The sequence below is a fragment of the Echinops telfairi genome, unplaced genomic scaffold (genome assembly GCF_000313985.2).
Source record: "Echinops telfairi isolate 266 unplaced genomic scaffold, ASM31398v2 ScPeMD7_7416;HRSCAF=8454, whole genome shotgun sequence".
In the NCBI taxonomy this organism is placed as follows: Eukaryota; Metazoa; Chordata; class Mammalia; order Afrosoricida; family Tenrecidae; genus Echinops; species Echinops telfairi.
In genome coordinates, this window is record NW_022111316.1 from 3469462 (window position 1) to 3485755 (window position 16294).

At 43.3% G+C, this 16294-nt stretch overlaps 1 protein-coding gene across 1 annotated transcript in view; it reads left to right on the plus strand.

Annotated features, from left to right (window-relative positions):
• Positions 1-16294, plus strand: part of LPXN (leupaxin) — a gene marked incomplete at its 5' end in the record, with an annotated part of 40460 nt that overhangs the window by 14620 nt on the left and 9546 nt on the right. The window contains 4 exons of the mRNA XM_004714918.4: positions 1462-1561; positions 6022-6189; positions 7701-7874; positions 8194-8275. Coding sequence (XP_004714975.2) covers positions 1462-1561; positions 6022-6189; positions 7701-7874; positions 8194-8275 — 524 coding nt within the window. The remainder of the gene's footprint in view (positions 1-1461; positions 1562-6021; positions 6190-7700; positions 7875-8193; positions 8276-16294) is intronic.

Consider the following 16294-nt stretch of genomic DNA (forward strand, 5'->3'; position numbering starts at 1 on the left):
AGTAATTGCACTTACGGCTATTTGTATAGTTTTCTCTCAATGACATTTACCTTCAACTATGAGGGGTGTGCGTGTTCTCATTGCTGTTTCTAAATGGTCTGAGAATTCAGTTTAATTTATTTCCCCACCCCAGGAGTTATTCAGCAGTGCTTTGTCTTTCTTCAGTGCCTAGATATTCCTGCGCACTTTTACTTGCTGCTAGCTAAGCATATGGCCTGTAGGATCTACTTCCTAGAATGTATGAAGGTTTATTTTATGTCCACAGACATTTTTAATCTTTCTAGAGAGTGAAGACGTTTTCCTTTTTTTTTTAATTAAAAGATCCTTTTATTGGGGGCGCTTTACAGCTCTTATAACAATCCACACATCGAATGTATCAAGCACATTTGTACATATGTTGCCATCATTATTTTCTAGACAGTTACTTTCTATTGAACACTTGGTATCAGCTCCCCCCTTCCCCCTCCCTACTGTCCCCCACCCCCACCCCTCACCCCCAACCCTCACCCACCCAGTGTAGAGATTTTTTTGAATAGAACTCTTATTTTTTGTGTTTGGACCCAAAGTTTTATTTGTTAATGATGCATCCACAATTATATGGATATAAAATCAACATCATGTATATTGTCTAGATCATCTATATTAGGAATCTTCAAAACTTTCTGCAAAGGGCTACATAATAAGTCTTTTAGGCTTTGTGAGCCAGTGGGTCTCTGTTGCATCTACTCAACTATCCAGAAAGCCCTTGTCGGTAACATGGAAAATGACTGAGCAGTTGGGTTTGGCCCTGGGTTCTCTGGTTGATGATGTCTAATCTATCTTGTAATCATTTGCCTTTGATCTGATGGTAACTAACAGAAGTCATTACCCTTTACAATAATAATAAATAAATAATGCTAGCATAAGAAAAATACAAGGCCAAAGCTCTATTCTCAGGGCTCTTTGTATCTAATTGTTGGAGGAGAAAAAGACTACCAGTTTCATGGTCATCTCTTTTCTTTATGCACATGAGAACAGCATCTTTTTTTTCTTCATTTTTTTTTTACATGACAAGAGAGAAATGGAGAAAAAAAGGCAAAGAACTTGTTCAGATTTTCAGTTTAATACTCATATTTAAAATACCTTCTGTCTCTGCTTATTGACTTTGTATCTAAGGTGAAGGGCAGGAAAAGCCTTTTGGGGGTTGGTATTTTATATGTGATTAGGCATTTGAATTTTTTTGTTATATACATGTATATATGTATTTTTTAATCATTTGTAGGGGCGCTCATACAACTCTTATCACAATTCATACATACATCAATTGTGTAAAGCACATTTGTACATTCGTTACCCTCATCCTCATCATTCTCAAAACATTTGCTCTCCACCTAAGCCCCTGGCATCAGCTCCTCATTTTTCCCCCTCCCTAGGCATTTGAGTTTTGATATGCTAATAAGGTTCTCTTGCTTTCTCCTGTAGTGAGGTCAAAGAGCAGAATAAATCGACACCACTTCCCAAAACCTCAGCAGCTGCTCAGCTGGACGAACTCATGGCCCACCTGTGTGAGATGCAGGCCCAGGTGAGTACAGCTCCTATGATAAAGCCTCCAGGGCTCAGAGAGCATTCGTTTATCTTCACAGAGCTCTGCTCTTCAATGCTCCTTTAGGGACTCTTCTCTATTGGAATTCATTTTCCCAGACTAAATATAATACAATGGAAGAGCTCAACTTCTGCAGCGTGTTATCTAGACATGAAAGATGATATGATATTGGCCTTGACCTCACGGAGTTTGGAGTTGGCTTGGTCAAATGAGGTGTGTAAACGGTTAAGACATGTGGAGTAAATATTAGGGAGATAGAGAGGCCATGGAGGTTTTATCAGGGAGGTGGGATGGTCCTTTAGGATGGACTCTAAAGGATGGGTTTGGATGTAAAAAGGTGGAAAGGTGTGGGGAAGATGGCAGTGGGGTTCTCTGAGTGAGCCCTGAGGTCATAGCCAACACAAAAGAGGTGAAATGTGAAAGGGCTGTTAACACCAGCTGCCTAAGCGGACTAGAGGAGGCCAGGGGCCAATCTGGGACAGAGCAGAGCAGGGGGAGATCAAAGCGTGGCTCTGAAAAGAAGAGGAGTCCCAAGTCCTATACTGTCATAACACCCACTTCCTTGACTAAGCGTGAAGGGTCAGCTTATATAGCCTGGCAGGGGCTGTAAATCAGATAAACAGGCTTAAATTTATATTAAGGGAAATATGGCCTGTAATTCTTAAACTACATAAGTTCTAAGTCTGATTGGAAGATTTGACACACACACACACACACACACACACACACACACGAAATGACTGTGGTGTACTTCCAAGGAGTTGTATAAAATCAGAAGGAGGGCAGGGACTTTATCTTTGAGGCTCATCTTTGTACTCCCTGTGCCTAGCACAGAGCCTGGTATATAATGCCACATCTCTATTAAAGGGGCAAATGAATCAACACCACAAACAAGTTTTCACTAATAACTGATGTTCTTTGATGGGCTGATGTCTACAAGCTAGGTGCATTGGCTCATTATACTGTATACCTGAAAATAACATGGCCCAAAAAAACCCCTTTAGGCATTTAATTATATTTTCTAATTGACTTGGCATATGTCATGGTTTACTTAAATTTTTAATAAAGTCTGATTTTTAAATAGGCATGCATTGACATTGTTTAGGAATCAAAAGTTCCAAAAAATATGTTGTGTGTTGTTGAATTTGTTCTGATTCATAGTGACCCAACAGGACAGACTAGAACTTCACAATAGTGCTTCATTGACTGTTATCATCATGGTTGAAAATCAGGAAAAGCGTGCATCAGCATTGTATCCTTTCATTCTTATTCAGTGTGTATGCGGAGCAAATTAGTTGAAACGCTCAATTATATGAAGAAGAACACGATATCAGGTTCAGAAGAAGGCTTATTAAGAGCTTGTGATATGCAGATGACACCATCTTCCCTGCTGAAAGTCAAGAGGATTGAAGCACTAGCTGATATAAAAATCAAAGACCAAAGCATTCAGTATGGATTGCAACTCAATGTAAGGAAAACCCAAAATCTACACCCGGAGAAAAGAATGAAGTTGTTAAAGATTCCATCTTGCTTACATCCACAATCAATGCTCATGGAAGCAGCTAAATTATAACTCAATGAATTCAACTTAAAGCATTTAAAAAATATTCAAGGATATTATGTTGGGCAAATCTGCTGCACAAGAGTTCTCTAAGGTGTAGAAGAGCAAATGTTTCACCTGGAGGATTAAGGTACACCTAACCTAACCCTTGGTATTTTCCATTGCCTCACAGGCATGGAAAGTTGGATACTGAATAAGGAGGACCAAAGAATAATTGATGCATTTGACAAGGATTAGTGAAAGTACCATGGATTTCCAGAGGTATAAACACATTTGTTTGGAAGAAGTACAGCCAGAGTGCTCCTTAAAAGCGAGGATGGCAAGAGTTTGAACATCTTATCAAGAGAGACCAGCCCCTGAAAAAGGACATCATACTTGGTAAAGCAGCGGTTCAGTGAAAAACAGGAAAACACTCAATGAGATGGATTGACGCAGTGGCTACAACAATGGGTTCAAACGAAAGAAGACTTTTGAGGAAGGTGGGCATTGTTTTATTCTGTTGTCTGTAGGGTTACTCTGAGTCAGAACTGATGTGATGGCACCTAACACAGGTACAGATTGCCAAGTTTTAGGTCCCCTCAGAGGCTTTGGGTAGGTTTGAACCACCAACTTTGTGGTTAACAGCCAAGTACTTAGCTATTCTGCTACTATGGTTTCTTTTTGGATTATACATGGAACTAGATACAAATATAATAGATATATGTAGATACAGATATAAATACAGATACAGATATAAATATATATGTAGATATCTATATAGTGAATGTACTATGGCTGTAGTTGCTGGTATATTCTTATGGTTTTGTGTAATTTATTTCATATACTTGATATTGGGCATCCCATCAGATCTTTCAGACATTAGCCATTTGGGCATTAACCTCTGAAATGCTAACTAGCTTTATATAAGAGAAGAAAAAAGAAATCTGCCAGAAGATGAAAATTTCCTGAGGGCAAATGAGCATTTGGGATCACTGAGATAACTTGAGGTTGTTCCAGGCAGTGAAACGAGGATAAGGAGAGGCCTGAAGGCAGACAGCACCAGAGCACATTCAGGAGCTTGTCAGGAGGCTGGCTGGACCTCAGGAATGGATGATGTCTTTTCCTGAGTAATGGAGCCCTGGTGGGAGAGTAGTGACAGGTTGCACTGCTAAGCACAAGGTCAGTGGTATGGAACCATTCAGCCACTCCACGGGAGAAAGATGGGGCTTTCTACGCCTGTAAAAAGTCAGTCTCAGAAACTCACAGAGGCAGTTCTCCCCTGCCCTGCAGGGTCGCTATGAGTTAGCATTGACACGATGGCAGTGAGTTTTATGCTTTGTTTTTAACTGAGTAATAAGATATTGGAAAGGTAAAATGAGGATAGTGAATACCTACCTATCTAACGAAGACGCATTGGAACGGCAGTTTTAGGTATATAGCAGTAGCAGTAACCTAGTTGGTGTGGACAGAACCAGAACCAGAACCAGGACACGAGGTGATCAAAGATAAACCAGGCATCTCAGTGGTGTTGTTTGCAAGTTTTCCTTTGGATGGTTTATAGTAAATGTTTTGGACTTCAGCTTAAATAAATCCAATCCATCAGCAAGTTTCTCCCCGCCTTCTTCCTTCACACTGGCCCAAGCTGTCATTTTTGGTCTAAACTATCATCAGCCTCCCTCCTAGAATCTCTGCTTTCACTCTACCTTGTGTGCACTCAGTTCTCCACTCAGCTAAAACAAGGATCGTATAAATTGTATTCGTTGACTTCGATGCTTGAAATGTCCAGTACCTTCCATTACACTTGGAATAGAGCCGACGCCTTTACCATAAGGCCGACGTGAACTGTGCTTTTCTCTCTTCTGTCCATCTCTCCTACCATGCGCAGTCTCACTCCCTCAGCACTCACCCCACGGGTCATTGCCCTCTTTGTCCAATGTGCCAAACTCTGTTTTCCTCAACTCCTTCCCTCCCTCGGCAATACTTTCCCTATACATATCGGCCAGTATTTCTGGGACCCCAAATGTTTGTATCACTCACACCTCCTCTGCTCAAATGTCACCTTCTCTTAGAAGCCTTTTATCAAGCCCATCGAAGTCAATACTTCCTCACCATCCCCCACCCCTCAGTGACTTCTATCTCACTGTAGAATGTAGAACTTTTCCTGACCTCAGGCCATCTATTTATTTGTTTAATTATTGATGATATATCCCTCCTTAGAATGGAAATACCAGGCGAGCAGATTTCTAGTCTTATGAGTGCATTGCTTTATAGCAAGAGCTCTCAGCAGACTACTGACAAGAGCCAATATCCATCTTAGAAGAAAGCAGCCAGAAGGACACCTGGCGCGACTTTGTGCATGCTTACTTTGTGCATGCCATCAGGACAGATGAATACTTTGGAAAAGATATCATGTCAGCAGAAACAAGTGAACCCTCAGTGAGATAGATCGGCCCAAGAGCCAAAACAAGTCCATTCAAACACACGACTGGTCGTGCAGATGACACCCGAGCAGACACTGTTATATCTAAGGTGGCTATAAACTAAGAGCCGACTGACTCTGGTGACTTCCAACAGCATCAACACAAAGTGCATAATAAATATGGCTGAATAAATGAATGCATGGCTCGATGTGATTGGTTGCTGATTTTAAGAGCCCGAAAGGATATAGTCTTCATGTACTCAGTTTTCTACAGTCATGGAAAGTTTGCACATGGGGGAAGACCAATGTTTATGTAACCTGAAAGGGAGCTGAAAACACTTTGGTTGGAATTAAAATGTTGGGTTGTTTCCCATGCGTTGGAGGAGGGAGGGAGAGACACAGTGGTCAATCAGTGGAGGTGAGCTTCGTGAGTCTTGCCCGTGAGGCTGATCCTCCTCGTGGTTCTTTTCTCGATATCAGGTGGAGGTGAAAGCAGAGGTGGGCCAGAAACACCAACTGGACAAGCCAGATCACAAGGCCTCCCTGGACTCCATGCTGGGGAATTTGGAGCAGGACTTACAAGACCTTGGGATCGCCACAGTGCCCAAGGGCCATTGTGCTTCCTGCCAGAAACCGATTGTGGGCAAGGTGAGACTGGCCAAGATGGTTTGATAGCCACCTGTGTCTGTGTGGTTGTCTGTCTCTGTCCTACCAAGATGGCGCATTCTCCTGCTCGTCGAAAACATTTGCACTGTCATTGTTTGTCGTTGAGTTTGTTTCAATTCATGGTGACCCTGCGTATGCAGTCCATTCTGGTGTACTGTCTGGGCAGGGTCGACCTGCTCCGCAGAGTTTCTGTGGCTGTAATTTTAACAGAAACAGATCACCATTTTAGTAGACGATTATGGGTTTTACTGACAGTGCTCTCGGCGTCCTCCTTCATTGGTCAAGTCAGCAGGCTATGATTGCTCCCTTTGCAAAGATAAGAAAACTGGCTTGCCTGAGGGGCAAAGATAAGATTTGAACCCACAGGACTCTAACTCCAGACTTTGAGCTCTTAAAACATTTTTTTTCCCTTAAAACATTTTTCTTTTGACAGCAACTCTCTGGTTGTTCTTTGCACCCAAGTAGTCCCTGTCCAAACTGATGGATGACAATTTTAAGGTGAGCTCAGTTACAAAGCATGGCCGAACACTTTTGCTCGGCATCACCTATCCTCCAAACCTTCCTTAATAAAGGGCTGTATTAGTTTGGGTACTTTAGAGAAACAAATCCACAGAAGCTCATGTGTAAAACAGAGTTTTATATAAAGGTTAAGTGCACATCAAGAAAACCTCGCCACCCAGTGATGCTCAAGCTCACAAATCCAACATTAACCCATATGTCCGACACCAATCGACAAAGTCCTCCTCCATCTCACAAAACACACACTATAATTCCGACTGTGGGAGGAATGCAGAATCATTGAATGTGTAAACATCTCAGTGCTGGCAGGGGTCTCCACATGGCTGCTCCAGCACCCAAGGCTGCATCGGGGTAGGTCCATGTGGCTTCTCCTCAGGGATGTCTTGCAGGAATTGAGCCTTGCCAGCTGAAGCAGGGAACTGGCTAAGGCAGCTGCACCCTGGTCCGACCATCAGAAAGCAAGAGACCCGAGAACTAGAAAGGCGAAGGCTCACTGAGACATTTATCTCTCTGCCCTTCAGTTAACCCCACATGTGTTTATCGGCTAGGTTGGCACAATAAACTATCTCAAGGGCCTTGAGTCTTGGCACTGTCTTGAGATGAAATGTTGGGACCAGCAAATGAAAACTGTTGTTGTTTGGCCTTCTTCCCTTTCTGGGGTTCCTTGAAGGCCAAAGCAGTAGTTGTCACTTTGCCTATTGCCACCATGTGCTATATTGGAGAGATATGGGTGACAAACTTTCATAGGCTTTTTGTCAGCATGACTGGTTAAGAGGGTAGGCCCCTCAGCCATCCACAGAGCATGGACGGCTGACTGTCTTAAGTGGAATCCAGGGGTAGGCCCCAGTGTTGTGGGGTTTTAGGATGTGTCATTTTCATGGAATACTGTGTGAATTGTGCCCTCTGGAGTTGTGTAACCTGTAGGCTCTAGAGCACCGACCGGGCTCCCATGCTTGGCTCTCATTCATCTCCAGGTGATCCAAGCTCTCGGGCAAGCATGGCATCCGGAGCACTTCATCTGCACTCACTGCAAAAAGGAGATCGGCGCCAGTCCCTTCTTTGAGCGGAGTGGCCTGGCTTACTGCCCCCAGGACTACCACCAGCTCTTCTCTCCACGCTGCGCCTACTGCGCCGCTCCCATCCTGGACGTGAGTCAAGCCCCCACCCCAGCCTCCTTTCATGGTGCTGCAAATCACCGTGCTGGTAGTCGACATGGCAAAGCTCCTTAGATGGGGTCTCCTAACTGAATGCGGATGTCGCAAAAACATGGCAGCAGTAAAAGGTTTCTGAACATGCAAAGACCAAAAATCAATCCCAAATCCAATGCCTAATGAACCCGATGTGTTTCTGGCAGCAATTGCCTCTATTGCGGCATAGCTTGGGCCAACAGGGTCACCAGTGGCAAAAGTTGTCAGATCCCTGCCAGCACTGCACATTCTCCTGCTTCTCCGTGTTCTCCTTTTCCAGAAAGTGCTGACGGCAATGGACCAGACCTGGCACCCCGAGCATTTCTTCTGCTCTCACTGTGGAGAGGTGTTTGGCGAGGAAGGTATGGCCCACATGCTATATCCCGAAGCCCAGGGGCTATTTAGAAGACAGGTGGCGCCTGTCCTTGTCACCCACTGGCTGCCTCATCTGCCTGGTGGTGGTCCTGGTTCCTGCATTACCGTCCAAGTGCCCACTTAAGTTCTCATTGCTTTCTCTCCCCACCTTCCCCCGGCACTTACAAGATTTGTTTACACTGACTTTTTAAATAAGAGAAATACAGCATTCATATATTATTCAAGGTTAATAAGGAAAAGGCATATTCTCTGCTTTTCTTTTCCCATTCCTAAATCCAGAAACCCTGGTGACGCTGTTGTGTTATGTTGTGTTGTTAATCGCAAGGTTGGCAGTTCAAACCTACCAGCCTCGCCACCGGAAAAAGTTGAGGCTATCTGCTTGTGTCAAGGTATGCAGCCTCAGAAGCCATATAGAGATAGGGCCACTAGGAGTAGGATTCTTGTTTTACCCCTACTACATCTAGTTTTCCTCTCCAAATTCCTTTAGCTAGTTTTTTCCTGTTACTTTTTGTTGCTTCTTTGTGTTTGTTTATTTATTTTTAAACATTTTATTAGGGGCTCATACAACTGTCATCCCAATCCATACACACATCAATTGTGTAAAGTGCATTTGTACATCATTCTCAAAACATTTTCTCTCCACTTAAACCCCCGACACTAGGTCCTCATTTTTCCCCTCCCTCCCTGCTCCCCCGTCCCTCATGAGCCCTTGATAGTTTATAAATTGGTATTTTGTCATATCTTGCCCAGTCTGACGTCTCCCTTCACCCACTTTTCGGTTGTCTGTCCCCCAGGGAGGAGGTCACATATAGTTCCTTGTAATCGGTTCCCTCTTTCCTACCCATTCTCCCCTTACCCTCCCTGTTTCGCCACTCACACCACTGATCCTGTAGGGCTCATCTGCCCTGGATTCCCTGTATTTTCAGTTCCTATCTGTACCAGTGTACATCCTCTGGTCTAGCCAGACTTGCAAGGTCGAATTCGAGTCATGGTAGTGGGAGCGGGGAGGAAACATTTAGGAACTAGAGGAAAGTTGTATTTCTCATTGTTACATCGCACCCTGACTGGCTCATCTCCTGCTTCTTTGTGTTTAAAGTAAGAGCATGTACACTGGTTTTCTATTAGAGAAGAGGAGGTTTGAAAAATATCATTACTGCCCCTCTCACTCTCAGTGCTTTCCACTCCACTCAATATGCAATCATGCCCGAAGTTCAGGAGAGAGGTGTTCAGTGTGCTTATGTTGTTGGCAGTCATGTAGGTATTGTTCACATTGAGCTGTGCAGCAAATTGTGGTTACCGTGGAGCATGGCATTGGGATCAGACTGCCTGGTTTATAGCTGGGTAGTGACATTTATTAGCTGGATGGTGTTCAAGTTGTTAACCTCACTATGCCTCGATTTCCTCATCAGTAAGAACCACTATGGATCATGATACACGTGAAGAGACATACCTGTGTACGTAGAACAGTGCCTGGTCCACAGTGTTATAACCCTCATTGGAGAGTCGTTCTGACTCTCGGTGACTCATGTGTTCAAGAGTAGACAGCTCTGTACTCAACAAACAAAACCAAACAAACTCACTGCCATCGAGTCAAATTCCAACTCGCAGTGACATTGGAGGACAAAGTAGAACTGCCCCTGTGGGTTGTCAAGACTGTAAATTGGTACCAGAGCAGAAAGCCTCATCTTTCTCCCTCAGGGTACCTGGTCATTTGGAACTCCTGCCCCTGTGGTTAGCAGAGCAAGTCATAACCCACTAAGCCAACAGGGCTCCTGAGAACTTCTCCCTAAGGGTGTCTTTTTGTTTTCGTCGTGTTTTGCTGGTTTCACTGTAATCTTTACAGAGTTAGATTGCCAGCCTTCCTTCCACCGTGCTGCTGGGTGGATTCAACTAGCCAACCTTTGGGTTGGTCGTTAATGCAAACTATCTGTGCTACCGAGAACCTTATGTGAATGATTGTTGTCCTTAGACTAGTGTTGTACTAGTATTAAACCTTATCCTAGTACTACCACAGTGGTCATTTCATATGACTTTTTTCCCCTCTGCAGTTAATATTTGGGTCCCTTTTCATTAACTTCCATTTTCATTCTACTTCTCACTAATTTATTTGGCAAGATTGTAAAAATTCCTCTCGAAATGACCAAGCACATCTGGTAATATGTCAGTTCTACCCCCTCCCCTTCTTTCCCCCAAACATCTTTCTAAGACACCTCTTGTTCCAGCATTCATCAGGTCTGGGCCATCATCCTGAGTTTTCCTTTCACCCCTCTCTCATTTGGATTCCATGTCTATTAAAATATAGGTTATAGCTTACATTTTATGAAATATAACTTCTAGTAGCTTCCTGAGAAAAAATGAACAGGAGGTAATTTTTTGAGACCATGATCATCTGAAAATGTGTTTTATCTGATTTTCAACCTTGATATAAGTTGCCTCGACTTAGCATTCAAGATAGAAACAATTTTTCTTCATAAATCTAAAGACACTGATTCTGTATTCTATAGTTGAGAAGTTTGGTTTTATTCTTATTCCTGGTTCTTTCTGCATGATCTGATTTTGTCTCTTTGTGAGTATGAGAAAACTTCCAAAAGTTCGTGGAAAAATGGCTCCACGTAGTTTTTCTTCTATTTGCCACATTGCCTCCCTCCATGTTTGTTTTAAATAAATATGATGCATGCCTAGGTCCAAAAACCATTTTTTATTATTTTCCTGTCTTTTCAAAATGAACTCAGTGGGAAACTTTCTCTCTGAAATAAAAACTAGAGTAATCCCAGGCCTTTTCTGATTAAGCTTCATAACAAAAGTTTTCAATAGAAAATCAATTTAAGGAAACACAAGAACTCAGTTCACAAGCAATTCAGTCTAGGTCATAGCAGAAGCTTCCCATTTATATAAAGCGACAGCTATTTCTTCTCACCATTGGAGCCTTCTGGCTGTAGGAGGTTAGGAAGGGAGTGTGGCCCTTCCTGGGTCCTCCATGGCCTCTGGCATCCCTGGCTTTTGCACCTGCTGCTGAGCTTGATTCCTGGCACCCCCAGACTGAAAGCATGTGGAGGAAGGAGAGCAGATGGAGGGCAGCAAAATCCTGGCTTGTCTGGGGCTCTCCTCAGCTGGCTCTGTGCTCTCAGTCAGGCCCTGGTAGATGTTTAACTTTCTCGTTTCTTGGTTGCTTTTGCGGACTCAGGACAGCCTCCACCACGAACCCTCAGGTGCCCTTTCCATGTCGGGGCTGGCTGACACACATCTATGGCTTCTCATTTTCCCCTCCGGCTGATTGCTACAAAGTTATTAAGATACTTCTGCGCCATTTCTTTTCCTCTCATTTGTGGGCCATGGAAAATTTAAACCTTTCTCTCTTGGGCCATGGAATTACAGTCAACTTTCCTCTGCATCTCTCTCTTCTGCTGCCAAAAGTCATTGTACTCAGATTGTCAACTGTAGCCTTTTCTCAGGGCTCAGTCAGAGAGCGTCAAGTATTCCACTAGAGGGGGACACCTATGGTGGAGGACCAGCCTCCACAACTGAATGGGCCCAAGGGGTGGGTGTGCAATTGAAGGGTAAATGAAAGGAACATCAGACAAGACATGCAAGGACTCACCTATTCCAGGGAGACTGGAACCAGAGAGTGAAAGCAGTGTATTCTCTCATAGGCTTATATAATCTCGGGCATATAAGCCACATCATACACATAGGTAACGCTGTTAGACTCTCACAGTGGTTCTCAACCTTTCTAATGCCGAAACCCTTTAATACAGTTCCTCATGTTGTGGTGACCCCCCAACCATAAAATTATTTTCATTGTTACTTCATAACTGTAATTTTGCTCCTGTTATGAATCAGGCGACCCCTGTGAAGGGGCTGTTTGACCCCCAAAGGGGTCGCGACCCACAGGTTGAGAACTGCTATGTTAGAGACATACATATAACAGGAAGGGGAGGTGATAGGGGTATACATGTAACAGGAAGGTACATGCATAACAAGATGGGCAGGGTCTAGAGTTAAGATGGTGGCTTAACCTTAGTCATTTCTGAGCTGGCTTGACCTAAAGTGTCCAGGTAAGTGATCTCTGGTCCTTATCAGAAAGGAGTGGACATACTCAGGGTCGGGTGGTCTGATCACTCTTGTTGGCAGACAACCTTCTAGTAGATACCCTTCATGCAGTTAAAATTCAAGGGCATATTAGCAACCATGTACTTGCAAACAGCACCTTGCAATTGGCATTATTATGGGGGATATTGGGGGAATAACTTATTTAGGAGAATGTGAGTGGGATTCATCTCCAACCCATGGACATGAAGGCCTCCTCCCTTGACCTTCCAGACTCCTTAAAATATGAGCGAAGAGAATTTGTTTGCATCCACTCTTCCTGGTTTTCAATTTCCCACAATCTACCAAGCTCTCTGAGTGGTCCCATGAAAGCCCATCTCGTGACATGGTGAAACAGCATAACTGAATGCCTCTGTTGTGATGGGGTACTTATGACACGGGTTTTCTCCAAAGAAATCCCTCTCAGATCTCCTTTTCTTGTTTACCTATTTCTTCTCCTCAGACGTGTACAAACTGTCCCTGGCAATCCAATACGGAGGACGTCTTGAAGCTCAGTTTAGCATTTTACTTCGTTTACATCTCGGTATCTTGTATCTTGTTGCACCAATCTTTGTCAAATGCTGCCAAAGAGGGTGTCACGGTCATGAGTTGTGTATTTCGAGTAGAGAGTCCAAGTTGGGATTTAAGCTCAGCCTCATTTCTTTTTTTTTTTAATTCGATTTTTTAACCGTTTTATTAGAGGCTCATACAACCCTTATCACAATCCATACATACATCAATTGTGGAAAGCACATTTGTACATTCATTGCCCTCATCATTCTCAAAACATTTGCTCTCCCCTTAAGTCCCTGGCATCAGGTCCTCATTTTCCCCTCCCTCCCCGCTACCCCCTCCCTCATGAGCCCTTGATAATTTATAAATTATTATTTTGTCATATCTTGCCCTGTCCGACGTCTCCCTTCACCCACTTTTCTGTTGTCTGTCCCCCAGGGAGGGGGTCACATATAGTTCCTTGTAATCAGTTCCCTCTTTCCAAGTCACTCTCCCTCCACCCTCCCAGTATCGCCACTCTCACCACTGGACCTAAAGGGATCATCCACCCTGGATTCCCTGTGTTTCTAGTTCCTATCTGTACCAGTGTACATCCTCTGGTCTCTCAGCCTCATTTATTGAAGTGCTACACTCTTTCTATAACACCAACTGCCCCTAGACTGAGACTCAGTTCTGCTATTGTTGTGGGGTCTCTTCACTCTCTTGGTACCAACATGAAATGCTTTATTTGACAGTCAACCTGGAGGCAGCGCACTGAGTCATCCATTCGAAAAGCGCTTCGTAATAATTCAAATGTTGACTGAAGCTTGCCCGATGCTCTTCGCAAATAATTGTTTGCTTGTTTTTTCTAGATTGCACTCTAGTTAAGCAGGGGTTTTCTTTGAGATTTCATCAAAATCTTATTAAAATGTGTCATGGTAAATTTATATCTTATCGATAGACGTCTGAGAAGTAGCTGAGTAGAAGAGTCAGCAAGAGAATAATGCCCCCGGATAGTTTCCCGAGAATAGAAAAACACAAGAAAGGCATATTTCATGTCAGAATAAGAGTGCTCCATCCATAGGATGACCAGAAAGAACGATACAGGGGACTAGTTCTCATTGCTCTTGCCTTGGGCTCCTTCTGAAACAGCAAGGCTACTTGGATACATACTAGTTGGGTTCATTGATGACTTTATATCTGTATGAAGTCACGCATAAGCTTCATACTTGAAGTTGTACTACCTGCATTCAAAAATAAGGCCATTTAATCATAAGCCGTTCCCCGTGAATTGTATTTCTGTTTTTATTGTTGACTCTGGAAATGGGTCTCCTATCATCTGGTCAATCCACTCATTAGATGGTACCCTGCCTTACCCCAAGTCACATATAGTCACACACAGAATTCCTATAATAACAGCTAACCACCAAGCCTCCTGGGAAATTAAATTCATCTGCATTTTTGTTGCAGTTCAGAGAATTCCACTTTAAGGTTCAGGTTTCTGAGCAAAGCAAGTCTTAGCATCCTCCCACAGGGAGCAGGTCCACAGAGCCTACCTGCCTTTCTTTTTAAATGTTCATTATCCAGGACAGGCAGGTGCTCTTTAATTTCCCCTGTGGCCAAGCACCTCAGCGGCGCACAAACACCCTCTCCATCTCCGTGGCACCTCCAATTGTCACTGTTTCTCATCCGTCCTCCAGAGGTAATTGGCCCCAGAGAGAGCTTCCAGGAAAGTTAGTCCTGAAACTTTCTCCATTTGCTGGGTTACTGTATGCAGGGCTATCACAGCACATTTGCTGGTTGCATTTGATCCTCTCCCGAGATTCACCCGGGGTGAAGTGGAGGCTGTTGTTTCCCAGCTGCTTGCCTCCTGAGACCAGCTACCCTGCAGAGGCCTATGGGAGGGTGTGCCTGATCATTTTCTCAAGTTCCACCTGATGCAGGCAAGCTCCCCTTCATGGAACATCAGCTGCACCCGAGGAGGACATGTTAAAAATGCAAGTTCTCGCGTCCTCTCCAAGACTTGCAGACTTAGAAACTGGAAAGGGGCCTAACACTCTTGGTTTGAACAAACTCTCCAGGTTCAGGCTCCAGTTTGAGAATGACTATGACACTTTAAAGCCAGAAAGACAGTTGTGGGTAGATGTTTATCTATTTTAAAATAAAATGTAGGTTTTCCTATATTTTAAATCTGCATGTCCAGTGGATTCAAACTCACCATGACCTTATAGGACAGAAGAGAACCGTCCCCTACGGTTTACATCTTTACGGAGGTAGACGATCACATTTTTCTCTCACAAAGCAGCTGGTGGGTTCAAACCACCAACCTTTCAGTTATCAGCCAAGTACTTAACCACTATGCAACCTCTTGATCAGACTCTAGAAATTCTTTGATAAAATGAAAGGAAAAAGATTCTTCCATGCCTCAAAGATTTAGAGGAAGAGCCCAGGACAGCTCAAAAAATTACTAGTTGAATTTTTAAAAAACTACTAGGATTCTTAGATCCCTAGTCCTCAGAAGTCTGCTAGATTGTTGGCTTTTCAAAGAATGCATAGTTGAACAAGGCAAGATCATAAAGTGATCAGAGATCACTGAAAATGGCAGCTGTGTAATTTCGGTCTCAACCCCTGGATGTTCCTGCTGCCTTTTAGGATCGGATGACAGCAATCCATGTGGCTTTTCTTGGGTGGGCTTCTTTCTAGCACATGCATACCACGGTTACATGCTACTTGGATTTTAGTGGGCACGGTTAATGGTATCCTATTTATGAAGCTGCAAGGCTATGATATTTAGGTTCAGCTGATAATATTTTCCAGAGAAAGATCAAGCTCAGGACTAATTTAAATTAGTGGAGTGGTACTTAAGTTAGGTTTTGAAATTAGGTCAGGATTTATATTTCAGCACCTCTACTGATAAGTCATAATGGTTTCCTTTCCTTTCACTTATACGTAAATGGAGGCTAGCAGCTACTTCCAAGTGTCACTGCAAAGAACGGAGATTCAATTCAGAATGGTAAGAAAAGCCCTCAATCGTGCAAAGCAGGTATGCCATCAGTAGAATTGCTGCTGGTAACATCTATGTCATTGTTTCCCAAAGTGGATGAAAGCAGATACTTATACATTATTCTGGATTATGGGCTATAGGATAGAAGCTTTTAATTGCCAGGGGAGTAATTTTTTTCTGAAAAGGCAGTGGTAGGTCAACTAAGTTTGGGAACTTATGATCTACATCTTAGGCAACTTCTCCAAGAAAATGCTAAGGGCAGTTCCTTCAGAGAAGTGCACCTTCTAGTCAATTCTGATGTGATATGCATTTGTAGATAATGCTCTCAATTTTGCTATTGTAATATTGTCCACATTTTTCCTCATTCATTTATTTACCAGATTAAAATACTGTGCATATGTCAGATTCAGTTCAAGGCCCGAGA